Below are 14,567 nucleotides of genomic sequence, written 5' to 3'. Positions count from 1 at the left end.
GGTCGAAGATGGAGAAGCAACCAGGCCGCTACAATAAATCAAAGATGCCTCGTGTGCTCTCAAGGTGATTGGCGAGGAGTATTTAAAGAAAGAGTGGAGAGTGTAGCAGTGGGAGCGGCTGCGAGCAGCACGTGACCTGCTATTCATTAACAGGTTCTGTTTATCATAAAAACAAACAAAGGTTGGTTGGTTAACAGCAGGGTGTCCTATATTGTTGCACTAGTTTAAATTATAATGCACTACATGATGTAGAAGCCTGACAAAAAATGTGCATGCCGTATTGAATCACTGCAAAACTTGATTTCATTTCTATGCAGCATGGCTTTTGTGCCTTTCGTTTGTAATTCTCAGTTGAATCGCGCAGAACATGAACACAAAAGTTTGAATGCGCTCCTAAAGTGCTGCTTGTGAACCATATGGCAAGCTGGGGAAGGTAGTAGATGAGGTGATCGGGGAGGGGAAAATTGGGGAGAAAAAAAGATAAACGTAGCAAAGAGTTATTAATGTGCACATCCTGTGAGAGTTTTCTTGGCGGGATTTTTTGCTGTGTGTTTAAGATAATAAACAAGTTTTGATTGGAACATGAAAGTGTTTCCATTCAGTGAAATCATTAGCATTTCAGTAGAATTTAGTCAAAGTCAAGGACGACCGAATGAATAAATAGGATCATGTTGCAGGAGAAAGAAATATCCATTCCATTTGTTTTGTTGCTCAGATGTTTCACACAGCAGTACCTGCATAAACAAGTGTTTGATAGTTGGGAAAGTAGTTTTTATTCAAATTATTAAATGTTATAGTCAAGCTTAACAATCTGCTGTTTAAGAAATGAGTGGCTAAACACTCCACCCATGATGATATTCACTTGACCACCACAGACAAAAAGGCCAGGGCTAAAAATGTAAAGGGCAGGTGGGGCATAAAAGGTGTCTGGCTGGGGAAGATAAAAGCCATCATTAGGGAGTAAAATTAGAGGACCAGGGCCTAGCTAGTGAGTGGTTCAGGTATGCACATTTTTAAGGGGGCTTGGAGATGGTGGGTGGGGTCTTGGGTTGTAAGGTCTTTTCACATTATTATTTTTTTTACATTATGGTAGGAAGCTAACGTTCCCCTTTCACATCATTAGCTGCAAGATTCTCTATCATCATTTTACTCCTGAAAAACACTGAGATTAATCTAATAACGAAAGAGGAAAAAGTAAGCAGCTGCAGCCACTGCCTACACCTGAGACAAATTATCTGCTTCAGCCAACTTCAGATAAGGGAGCTGCTCAAGAAAAGCTACAAAACACAACAATTGCTTTTCCAACAGTTATGCATCTACCTACCTAATTGGCACCTCTATGGAGAAGCATTGGCCACCTTTAGCCACCAAATAAAGCATTCAGGGAGATTCAGGGGTAAAAATGCAGCGTAGTCACTTATTATGGGCATCTTTCTTATTGTCGTGTCGCTCCAAAGGTGGGGCTTAGTGCATTATTAGCACTAAAACAGCTCATACATTCTTGCAGCTGATATGAAAAAAATAATAACTGGTGCTGGTTACTTCCAGTGGGAATTCAAAACCCCTGGTCTACAATGTACTAAATTCAAAATTAATACATCTCAAATGATTATTTTATCTTGATTACTGCTCTCTTAGTTCATTTTGAAATTTTTCTTTTTCATTTTAGACGATATTAAAGAAAACCTAACCACAAACCCATCAAACACATTAAAGATGAAATACAGTAGATCCTGAGTCAGGCCATCTCATTCAAGTAATTTCTAACCCCACAAATGCTTGTTCTAATGAACAGAAAACTCCAACCCAGTTTTCACTTCATGGTCAGATCATGTCCCAATAATGTTGTATAGCTCTGAAAGAGACAGGATTCAGTAGCTTACGTAGGTAGCAAAATCTACCGCCATTATTATTGTAAGGCTAAAAGGATGCCACCATCAATCAACACAGAAAACACTGAACTTCCTCAACATCTGGGGTATCAATCTCAAATTCACAGTGGGCCAAAAAGTCGAGGGCCAAACTCAATACAAACTTAACTGAATCTGGAATAAGCAAACCTTAATATTGTAAACACATGATGACTCAATCAAATGTGCAATAAAAGACATCAGTGGTATCTGTTTCTTATTCAAATAGATAAAATCTGTAGATCTGAAATTTTAAATCTGTCGTGAACGGATAATCTGCCTCCCATCTGATTTCAAAGGTCCTGTTTTCTATCCTTCACGTGGCCATTTTTGGGAATGGGTTAAATTTGCCGAGGAGAGTGTAGTTGCAACTGCAACAGAAAAGGAGTAGGTGCTTGCTGGTCTCGACTGACACGCAACACACTAGCAAAGCATTCTGGGATTTGTAGTATTAGCAGCGCATGTGCTATATACTTTGACATGTTTGAGATACAGTGGAACATCGATAAAACGGACCCTGATATAACAGATATCGGATAAAACGGACCGTTGGGACCAAACAATGCATCCAAAAATAGTTTCCATTTGTCACTTAGACTGCCGTAGACAAAGTCTGTTAGGTCCAGAATTGGCCGCTGTTGTTTATTGGCGCTGTGGCGCAATATAGGCAGAGACTGGCAGGCAGATATTTCCGGGTCGTTGATAGCCAATATGTCTAGATCACGTCATCAAACGTGCCTATGTGGCGACCATGTTGAGTGAGGCAACATTTCCACCTGGCTGCCATGATGGCAGGAGTTCATGTATTATCCTGTAGTAGCATATTTCGCATAGTGCTCTGCACCGCAGAGAGCCCACAATGGCTGCGATATTAATGCAAAGAAAATACAACACGCAAGTCTTTGGAGTCTGGAACATGCTATTTTTGGTACAGTAACAGTTTTTTTTCTTGTCAAGCCGTTCATCTATGACAACGGAGTTGGAACGAGGAAGCATTTATTCTTCGTGGCTAATGAGAGCAACTCACCTATGACGACTACGTCAACAATGTACACATAAAGCACCCCCTGGATATATTTTTTATCTTTTCAAACATTTATTTACAATAACTTTGTACTGTACTGGGCTTTATTATGAAAAAAGTACAAAACATTAAATTTGTACTGTACAGTAATATGGGTATATATGGTTACCAAAAAAAGAAAAAGAAAAAAAAAAAAATGTACCGGACAATCAGCTATAACAGACGACCCCCCCGTATTAGTACCTATTAGTGCATTGTATCAACGTTCCACTGTATATGCTCTTCATCAGGGGTGCCCAAACTTTTTGGCTCATGGGCCACATTGACATAAAAAAATTGTCACGCTACCGACGAGGGGAATGCTTTTTTGTATATTTTTATTTTACTTTGTTTTACAATGCTGTCCACTGCTAGGTAGATCTGATAACTGCCTGACCTGCATACATGAAGGTTAAAATAAAAATTAATGGAATGCAAAATAAAGTATTTTTATGGAATTTGACTCAAACTCAAACTTTATTCATCAGAATCAACAAACAACATGTTTGCATTAATGTAAAGGATGATACTGAGATCTCGACTGCAGTAAATGGGGCAGGTCTGGCTCAAACGCGGTGGTTTTAATGCGCAAGATGTCACGCAGGTGGGAGTCACTTAGTCTTGTCCTCACGCGGTTCTTATTCATGTTCATGACTGGGAATGTCTTCTCGCACAAGTATGTCGGGCCAAACAAGCTCAACATTTTCTTAGAAAATGTATGAATCTCTTGGAACCTGTCTTTATCCAGCTGCTGGTAAAAGTTGACAAGAGGGAGTTGTTGGTACCGGCTGCGACACACCGTGTCACACTGCAGCTCAATGAGCTCCAACTGCAGGTGGGCTGGAACGTCACTGAGATCCACGGAAACGGGAGAAGAAAAAAGCGTGATCTCCTTTTCAATAGTTGCAAAATTCCTGAAACGTTGTTGAAACTCCTCAGTCAGAGATGAGATGTTTGCGGCATACCTCCTCATTTGCGCACTAATATTGCGCGCTGGAAAACACGTCATTATTTCTTGCAGAGATTGGAAATGTGTGGTATTGGGCTGCGTTTGTGACAGGTGGGTTTGGAAAAGTAGCAGCTTGGTCCGAAAGGCTTTAATATGTGAATACAGTTGGCTTATCAATGGATTTTGCCCCTGAAGGCTTGTGTTCAGGGCGTTCAGATGTCGGGTTATGTCAACTCAAAATCCAAAATCAGACAGCCAAACAGGATCGGTTAGTTCTGGCATCGGTTATCCCTTTTTTGCCAAGAATTGTCCAATTTCCTCTTTGAGTGAGTAGAAACGCTGCAGTGCAGACCCCCGACTGAGCCATCTTACATTGGTGTGATACACAACATCTCCGTATTCAGCACGGATATCCAGTAGAAATTGTTGAAACTGGCGGTGGCACAGGGTTTTGGAGCGAATATAATTAATAGCCTTTATCACCGGTTTCGTAACGTGATCATATTTCAGATGTTTGGCACATAGAACTTGTTGGTGAATAATACAATGGAGTTTTATAGCTTTACCTCCTTCTTCGCTTACTTTGTTACACACTAGGGTTGATAATCCACTGTGCTCGCCAACCATGGCAGGTGCGCCATCCGTAATAATCCCTGTGATTATATTCCACTGTAATTTTATGTCATCTACGGCGGAACAAACAGAAGCAAATAAATCTTTCCCTCTTGTTGGGTCCTTAAGGCTCCGGAGGTCAAGTAGTTCTTCACGCACGTTCAGTTCACTGTCCACTCCTCTCAAAAAAATCAGTAACTGAGTGGTGTCGGATGCATCCATGCTTTCGTCACAGGCTAACGAAAAAGCCTCCTTTTGCGTCCAACTGTCTCTTAATATCAGAAGAAACTTCTTCGATCCTTCGTGACACTGCTACGAGCCAGGCAAACATTGGCGAACTGTTGCTTTTTCTCAGGACAAATGTTCTCCGCCATTTTCATCACACAGTCTTTAATAAATTCACCCTCAGTAAAAGGTTAAACCAGCTTCCAGTTGCTTCAATTTTTCACTGCGTTCGTTCGCAGTTAGTTTGTCATAATTAGCATGTTTCGTCTGGTAGTGCCTCTTTATATTGAACTCCTTGAACACAGCCACAGTCTCTTGGAAAATTAGGCAGATGCAGTTGTTTCTAAATTCAGTGAAAAAATATTCAGACTTCCATTTGTCCTGGAAACGGCGGCCCTCGCTATCAACTTTCCTTTTCTTACTTCCAGTTGCCATTTTAGAAATGGGCAAAAAACATATCATGCACAAAAGGGCCCCGCGACAGTTCGGCCACAAGCTTACTGCTATCCTGTGGTGAAATATAAAATTGCGTGTATTTTATACTGCCGGGCCACATATTATTGATTTTATGACAGATGCTTCGGGCCAGTGGAAATATGAACACGAGCCGGATTTGGCCCGGGGGCCGGACTTTGGGCATGTCTGCTCTACATGCTGTTAAATAAGGTGTGTATACTGTATGTATGTTGAATGGGACGCACGCACACAAACAAAATAGACCTTCATTTCATCTTGATTATTTGAGATCCTTCTAAGCTATTCGTAAACCCTAATGTTGACACAGTATATTAGTGGACTCGTGCTGGACAGATGAACATTATAATATATAAAACAATATACAGATATATATACAATATACAGATAAACATTGCTTAAGATAACAATAATGTAAATTTACCTTAGCAGCATCCTTTGGAAGGTCGAACGGGATGCGCTGGCGGATTTTGGGGGGAAGCTGACTAAGCACCTCAGCCTTAAGGCGACGGATCATGATCTGGTTCAGCTGGTGGTGCAGCTCCTCAAGGTTGGATGCCCCCCTACAATCCCACTGCCTGCGCGGCCCAAAGTACCTGCAGGAGAGGTATTAAGAGTTGAAAACACATTACAAGCTCAAGCAAACTATCATGAATATGCTTATTTACTGAAGTACCAAAAAGGAGAAGTTAAACACATTTGAAAATTCCCACCTTGGAGCTGCCTGCCACTACAACAGTCTTGCACTGTGAAAAGCGTAAAAGCTCTACTCACGCAGTTGGGAATTTTTGCATCAGGGCCATTTGTAGGGCAGCAAAGTAATTTGTCTCGAGGCCACGGCAAACTTTCACAGCTCATCAGCCAAAACGGTTTTAGAATAAAAGTGGCCCCGTAGACAAAGGCTGGTTATCTGCCATGCATGTTGGCTGGACAGAATGAAGAAGGGGTTGCCAAAATGTGCTGCTTTCCACTTGAGTGTTTTTGGACTTGTTATTGTTGAGGAAAGGGAATAACAAATGTGTAGAGGCAGTTTTACATACTTTTACCAGTATGAAGGAATGGATGCTAATAAGTCGCTATTTTATAGCTCTGGTCTCCACTATATGGACACGTGACCATTGAAGTGAGTTGGACGGGAGGACCTGGCTTACAATCTACTGTATGTTCTAGTTCAGGGCCACAAATAATTTAATGTAATATTGAAACAAAATGTCTTTTAATTTCAAAACAACAAAAAAAGAACTAAAATTAAGTTATTTACATTTTTACATAAACTAAAAGTTGAGGCGGCACGGTGACCGACTGGTTAGAGCGTCAGCCTCACAGTTCTGAGGACCGGGGTTCAATCCCTGGCCCCGCCTGTGTGGAGTTAGCATGTTCTCCCCATGCCTGCGTGGGTTTTCTCTGGGCCCTCCGGTTTCCTCCCACATCCCAAAAACATGCATTAATTGGAGACTCTAAATTGCCCGTAGGTGTGAATGTGAGTGTGAATGGTTGTTTGTTTGTATGTGCCCTGCGATAGGCTGGCAACCAGTTCAGGGTGTACCCCGCCTCCTGCCCGATGACAGCTGGGATAGGCACCAGCACGCCCGCGACCCTAGTGAGGAGAAGCGGCTCAGAAAATGGATGGATGGATGGATAAAAAGTTGAATAAAACAAAACATGACCCGTGTCATGAAACCAAAACAAATCTATCATGAGGGGGTTAAGAACACAAACACAAAGAATCATAAGAGGGGAAATATATGCTCTATTTCAGTCATATTATTTAGGTGTTTTAAACTTTGAGTGCGAACCAGTGCATGTATGTAAATACAGACACTTTCCCAAAAAATTTAATATCATGGAAAGGTTTATTTATTTCCATAATTCCATTTAAAAAGTTAAACTTTCATAGATTATAGATTCAGGGCCCACAATTTAAACAATTTCAAGTATAATAATGTTTTTGGAAAGGGTCTGTACATATTGGTAAACACATAGGATCTTCTTTTCTTTTCGGCTTGTCCCTTTAGGGGTCGCCACAGCGCCTCATCCTTTTCCATGTAAGTTTATTTCTTGCATCCTCCTCTCGAACACCAACTGCGTCATGTCTTCCCTCACGACATCCATCAACCTTCTCTTTGGTCTTCCTCTAGCTCTCTTGCCTTGCAGCTCCATCCTCATCATCCTTCTACCAATGTACTCATTATTTCTCCTCTGCACGTGTCCAAACCATCGAAGTCTGCTCTCTCTAACTTTGTCAACAAAACATCGAACCTTGGCTGTCCCTCTGATGAGCTCATTTCTAATTTTATTCAACCTGGTCAGAGCGAACCTCAACATCTTCATTTCCGCCACCTCCAGCTCTGCTTCCTGTTGTCTCTTTAGTGCCAGTGTCTTTAATCCGTACATCATGGCTGGCCTCACCACTGTTTTATAAACTTTGCCCTTCATCCTAGCAGAGACTCTTCCGTCACATAACACACCTAACACCTTCCTCTACCCGTTCCAACTTGCTTGAACCCGTTTCTTCACTTCCTGACCACACTCACCATGGCTCTGAACGGTTGACCCCAAGTATTTAAAGTCCTCCACTCTTGCTATCTCTTCTCCCTGTAGCCTCACTCTTCCCCCACCACCCCTCTCATTCATGCACATATATTCTGTCTTAGTTTGGCTAATCTTCATTCCTCTGCTTTCCAGTGCATGCCCCCATCTTTCTAACTGTTCCTCCACCTGCTCCCTGCTTTCACTGCAGATCACAATGTCATCTGCAAACATCATGGTCCACAGGGATTACAGTCTAACCTCATCTGTCACCCTATCCATCATCACTGCAAACAGGAAGGGGCTCAGGGCTGATCCCTGATGCAGTCCCAACTCCACCTTAAAGTCCTCTGTCACACCTACAGCACACCTCAATACTGTTCTGCTGCCCTCGTACATGTCCTGTATTATTCTAACATACTTCTCTGCCACTCCAGACTTCCGCATGCAGTACCACTATACTGTTGCTCGTAAATACTCACTTCTGTCCTGAGTCTAGCCTCCACTACTCTTTCCCATAACTTCATTGTGTGGCTCATCAACTTTATTCCTCTATAGTTCCCACAACTTTGCAAATCATCCTTGTTCTTAAAACTTGGCACCAGCACACTTTTCCTCCATTCCTCAGGCATCTTCTCACACGCTAGAATTCTATTGAACAGGCTGGTCAAAAACGCCACAGCCACCTCTCCTAGATGCTACCATACCTCCACAGGAATGTCATCAGGACTAACTGCCTTTCCATTTTTCATCCTCTTTAATGCCTTTCTAACTTCCCCCATATTAATCATTGCCACTTCCTGGTCCACCACACTTGCCTCTTCTACTCTTCCTTCTCTCTCATTTTCCTTATTCATCAACTCCTCGAAGTATTCTTTCCATCTATCTAGCACACTACTGGCACCAGTCAAAATATTTCAGTCTCTATCCTTAATCACCCCAAGTTGCTGCACATCCTTCCCATCTCTATCCCTCTGTCTGGCCAACCTGTATATATCCGTTTCTCCTTATTTAGTCTCCAACCTGGCATACATGTCATCATATGCCTCGTTTGGCCTTTGCCACCTCTACCTTTTCCCTATGTCGCATCTCAATGTATTCCTTTCGCCTCTCCTCGGTCCTCTCAGTATCCCACTACTTCTTAGCTAACCTTTTTCCTTGTATGATTTCCTGTACTGTGAGGTTCCAACACCAAGTCTCCTCTTCTCCTTTCCTGCCAGAAGATACACCAAGTACTCTCCTGCCTGCGTCTCTGATCACCTTGGCTGCAGTGGTCCAGTCTTCTGGAAGCTTCTCCTGTCCACCGAGAGCCTGTCTCACCTCTTCCCGAAAAGCTGCACAACACTTGTCCTGTCTCAGCTTCCACCACATGGTTCTCTCCTCTGCCTTTGTCTTCCTAATCTTCCTCCCCACCACCAGAGTCATCTTACACACCACCATCCTATGCTGTCTAGGCACACTCTCCCCTACCACTACCTTACATTCGGTAACCTCCTTCAGATTACATCGTCTGCACAAGATGTAATCCACCTTGGTGCCTCTACCTCCGCTCTTGTAGGTCACACTATGTTCCTGCCTCTTCTGGAAAAAAAGTGTTCACAACAGCCATTTTCATCCTTTCTGCAAAGTCTACCACCATCTGCCCCTCCAAGTTCCTTTCCTGGATGCCGTACTTACCCATCACTTTTTCATCACCCCTATTTCCTTCACCAACATGTCCATTACAATCTGCACCAATCACGACTCTCTCTCTGTCTGGGATGCTCAGAACTACTTCGTCAAGCTCCTTCCCGAATTTCTCTTTCACCTCGAGGTCACATCCTACCTGTGGGGCATAGCCACTAATCACATTATACATAACACCCTCAATTTCAAGTTTCAGCCTCATTATTCGATCTGATACTCTTTTCACCTCCAAGACATTCTGAGCCTACTCTTCTTTTAAAATAACCCCGACTCCATTTCTCTTCCCATCAACACCATGGTAAAATAATTTCAACCCTGCCCCTAAACTTCTAGCCTTAGTGCCTTTCCACCTGGTCTCCTGGACACACAATATATCAACCTTTCTCCTAATCATCATGTCAACCAACTCCCGAGATTTTCCTGTCATAGTCCCAACATTCAAAGTCCCCACATTCAGTTCTAGGCTCTGTGCTTTCCTCTTCTCTTTCTGCCGAAGAACCCGCTTTACACCTCTTCTTCTGTGCTTGAGCTTTTCCCAAATGTTTTAGACTGGGTTGAAGTCAGGGTTCCCAAGTGCTTCCACACCAAACTCATCCAATCCTGCTTTTATAAACCATGCTTTATGCACTGAGGCACATTCATGCTGGAACAAAACATTGGCCACTTGAAGCTATTTTCATAATGGTGGAAACATAGAATAATGGCTTCGTATGCTGGAGAATTAAGAGTCAGGGGGTAAGTAAGGGGTTCATCACAACTCCTGTTTGGTTAATTTATTGATAAAGAGTTGTCTCTCCACTGAGAAATGTATCCTTATGGTGTGATTGGCTCTGAATTACATTCCACAGACACTTTGATATTAGATATAAAACAACAAAAACCACAACAACAAAAAAAGCGTTACCATTAAAGGGGGTGGGGCCTATCCTTTACGAAGCTTCTACGTTTGATGGACATCCAAATCAATGCTTTGTATGTACAGTATTTGGCATTGAAACTTCTGGCTCTGACTTCAAACTTTGCAGCAACACAGTCAGGTGTTGTCACTGCCAGGTGTTGACACTTGTGGAGTTACTTGGTCCAATTTGGGCGTTTCATGTATTTGTTCAATGTAGACAGATGTAGACATGTTTGCAGATTTATTAAAACATTTAAATTGAAAAATCACACAGCCATAAGTATTCAGACCCTTTGCTCAGTATTTAGTAGAAGCACCCTTTTGAGCTAATTCACCCATGAGTCTTTTTGGGAATCATGCAACATGTTTTTCCACACCTGGATTTGGGGATCCTCTGCCATTCCTCCTTGCAGATCCTATCCAGTTCTGTCAGGTTGGATGGTGAACATTGATGGGCAGCCACTGTCAGGGCTTTCCAGAGATGCTCAATGGGGTTTAAGTCAGGGCTCTGGCTGGGCCATTCAAGAAAGGTCACGGAGTTGTTCTGAAGCCACTCCTTTGTTATTTTAGCTTGTGCTTAGGGTCATTGATTTGTTGGAAGGTGAACCTTCGGCCCAGTCTGAGGTCCTGAGCACTATGGAGAAGGTTTTCGTCCAGGATATCCCAGTACTTGGCCACTTTCATCTTTCCTTCGATTGCAACCAGTGGTCCTGTCCCTGCAGCTGAAAAACACACCCACAGCATGATGCTGCGACCACCATGCTTAACTGTTGGGACTGTATTGGACAGGTGATGACCAGTCCCTGGTTTTCTCCACACATACCGCTTAGAATTAAGGCCAAAAAATTCTATCTTGGTCTCATCAGACCAGAGAATCATATTTCTCACCATCTTAGAGTCCTTCAGGTGTTTTTTTTAGCAAACTCCATGCAGACTTTCATGTGTCTTGCACTGAGGAGAAGCTTCCGTCGGGCCATTCCGCCATAAAGCCCCGACTGTTTCTCCCATCTCCCGACTGCATCTCTGGAGCTCAGCCACAGTGATCTTTGGGTTCTTCTTTACCTCTCAAAGCAAGGCTCTTCTCCCCCAATTGCTCAGTTTGGCCAGAGGCCAGCTCGAGGAAGGGTTCTGATCGTCCCAAACATCTTCCATTTAAGGATTATGGAGGCCACTGTGCTCTTATGAACCTTAAGTGCAGCAGAAATGTTTTTGTAACCTTGGCCAGATCTGTGCCTTGCCACAATTCTGTCTCTAAGCTCTCCTTTGACCTCATGATTCTCATTTACCCTAATATGCACTGTGAGTTTTAAGGTCTTATATTGACAGGTGTGTGGCTTTCCTAATCAAGTCCAATCAGTATAATCAAACACAGCTGGACTCCAATGAAGGTGTAGAACCATTTTAAGGATGATCAGAAGAAATGGACAGCACCCGAGTTAAATATATGAGTGTCACAGCAAAGGGTCTGAATACTTATGGCTGTGTGATATTTCAGTTTTTCTTTTTTAATAAATCTGAAAAATTTCAACAATTCTATTTTTTTCTGTCAATATGGGGTGCTGTGGGTACATTAATGAGAGAAAATGAACTTAAATTATTTTAACAAATAATTGCAATATAACAAAGAGTGAAAACCTTTAGGGGTCTGAAAAATTTCCGTATGCACTGTACAGTTAAATATTTTAGATATTGCCATTAAATCGGAATTGGGCCCATGGATCTACAGTGTAAATAAAGTTTAATGTGATGTGAAGTGCTTACTCCAAGAGGGAAAATACAACAAAATGTTGTCTTTGTGGGGGCTTGTATGAGCTTCACAGATTGCGCTTTTTTTAGATTTAGGGCTTAACATGCAGCCAATTTTAACTCCCCCAAAGTATTCATAAGTTGTACTTGCATTTGAACCAACCGTATATGGGGCGGGAGGTTAATTTCAGCAAGACAAAAAATAATTTGTGTAAAAGTGTCCTAATGTAATTCTCGCAAAGTCATGTTATTAAGACACCTTGGAACTTAAATTAAAAAAAAAAACAGTTTCTGTGTCAATAAGTCTCACCTGTAATGGGCATTACAGTATTTCTTGGCGTAATCAGTCCAAGTTCCAAACATTTTGGGATAAAGTGCATCAATTTGCATAAAAAGCTGTGAAACACAAACAGGAAACAAACTTTAACATTTCTGAAATTCTGCTGACAGCTTGATGCCGTAATACCATGTTCAATCAGTCATAATGTATTACATTCAACAGTGGATCATCAACATTCTTTACATACCTCTCACTGCTTTTAAAAAATTTTTAGCTATTAAATTAATTGGTCACGTGACACATCCAGGTCAGGAGCAGGTTTTCCTCATTAATGTACACACAGCCCCCGATATTGACAGAACAACAATGGCATTGTTTAAATGTTTGCAGATTTATTAAAAAATAAAAACTGAAATATCACACAGCCATAAGTATTCAGACCCATTGCTGTGACACTCATATATTTAATTCGGGTGCTGTCCATTTCTTCTGATCATCCTTGAGATGGTTCTACACCTTCATTGGAGTCCAGCTGTGTTTGATTATACTGATTGGACCTGATTCGGAAAGCCACACACCTGTCTATATAAGACCTTACAGTTCTCAGTGCATGTCAGAGCAAATGAGAATCATGAGGTTAAAGGAACTGCCTGAAGAGCTCAGAGACAGAATTGTGGCAAGACACAGATCTGGCCAAGGTTACAAAAACATTCTGCTGCACTTAAGGTTCATAAGAGCACAGTGGCCGCCATAATCCTTAAATGGATAATGTTTGGGGCGACCAGAACCCTTCCTACAGCTGGCCGTCCAGCCAAACTGACCAATCGGGGGAGAAGAGCCTTGGTGAGAGAGGGGTAAAGAAGAACCCAAAGATCACTGTGGCTGAGCTCCAGAGATGCAGTCGGGAAATGGGAGAAAGTTCTAGAAAGTCAACCATCACTGCAGCCCTCCACCAATCGGGGCTTTATGGTTGAGTGGCCCGACGGAAGCTTCTCCTCAGTGCAAGACACATGAAAGCCCGCAAGGAGTTTGCTAAAAAACACCTGAAGGACTTCAAGATGGTGAGAAATAAGATTCTCTGGTATGATGAGACCAAGATAGAACTTTTTGGCCTTAATTCTAAGTGGTATATGCGGTGAAAACCACTGCTCACCACCTGTCCAATACAGTCCAAACAGTGAAGCATGGTGGTGGAAGCATCATCCTGTGGGGGTGTTTTTCAGCAGCAGGGACAGGACGACTTGTTGCAATCGAAGGAAAGATGAAAGTGGCCAAGTACAGGGATATCCTGGACAAAAACCTTCTCCATCGTGCTCAGGACCTCAGACTGGGTCGAAGGTTCACCTTCCAACAAATCAATGACCTTAAGCACAAGCTAAAATAACTAAGGAGTGGCTTCAGAACAACTCCATGACTGTTCTTGAATGGCCCAGCCACAGCCCTGACTTAAACCCAAATGAGCATCTCTGGAGAGACCTGAAAATGGCTGTGCACTAACGTTCACCATCCAACCTGACAGAACTGGAGAGGATCTGCAAGGAGGAACGGCAGAGGATCCCCAAATCCAGGTTTGAAAAACTTGTTGCATCATTCCCAAAAAGACTCATGGCTGTATTAGCTCAAAAGGGTGCTTCTACTCAATACTGAGCAAAGGGTCTGAATACTTATGGCTCTGTGCACATTTCAGTTTTTCTTTTTCAAAAATCTGCAAAAATTTAAAAAATTCAGTTTTTTCCTCCTTCAATATGGGGTGCTGTGTGTACATTAATGAGGAAAAAATGAACTTAAATGATTTTAGCAAATGGCTGCAATATAACAAAGAGTGAAAAATTTAAATGGGTCTGAATACTTTCCGTACCCACTGTCTGTTTGTGTATATACACGCGCGCACGCGCACACATACACTTACACGCAAAGCACAGGCGGCCGACGGGTTAGCACATCTGCCTCACAGTTCTGAGGACCGGGGTTCAAATCCCGGCTCCGCCTGTGTGGAGTTTGCATGTTCTCCCCATGCATACGTGGGGTTTCTCTGGGAACTCCGGTTTCCTCCCACATGGAAAAACATAAATGGTAGGTTGATTGGAGACTCTAAATTGCCCGCCTCTCGCCCGAAGAAGTCTGCGATAACCTCCAGCATGCCCGTGACCCTTGTGAGGATAAAGCGGTACGGAAAATGGACGGACGGACACACG

At 42.6% G+C, this 14,567-nt stretch overlaps 1 protein-coding gene across 3 annotated transcripts in view; it reads right to left on the bottom strand.

The window, feature by feature from the left end:
- The window catches only part of zranb3 (zinc finger, RAN-binding domain containing 3), a 162,750-nt gene that overhangs the window by 106,359 nt on the left and 41,824 nt on the right, over nt 1–14,567 (bottom strand). For all 3 annotated transcript variants that reach the window (XM_061690995.1, XM_061690985.1, XM_061690977.1), the window contains 2 exons: nt 12,403–12,488; nt 5,658–5,829 (listed from right to left, as the gene is read on the bottom strand). In XM_061690995.1, coding sequence (XP_061546979.1) covers nt 5,658–5,829; nt 12,403–12,488 — 258 coding nt within the window. The remainder of the gene's footprint in view (nt 1–5,657; nt 5,830–12,402; nt 12,489–14,567) is intronic.

Source organism: Phycodurus eques, chromosome 1 (genome assembly GCF_024500275.1).
Source record: "Phycodurus eques isolate BA_2022a chromosome 1, UOR_Pequ_1.1, whole genome shotgun sequence".
NCBI lineage: Eukaryota > Metazoa > Chordata > Actinopteri > Syngnathiformes > Syngnathidae > Phycodurus > Phycodurus eques.
The sequence above is the reverse complement of the archived record's forward strand: the minus strand, read 5'-3'. Positions and strand labels throughout refer to the sequence as shown.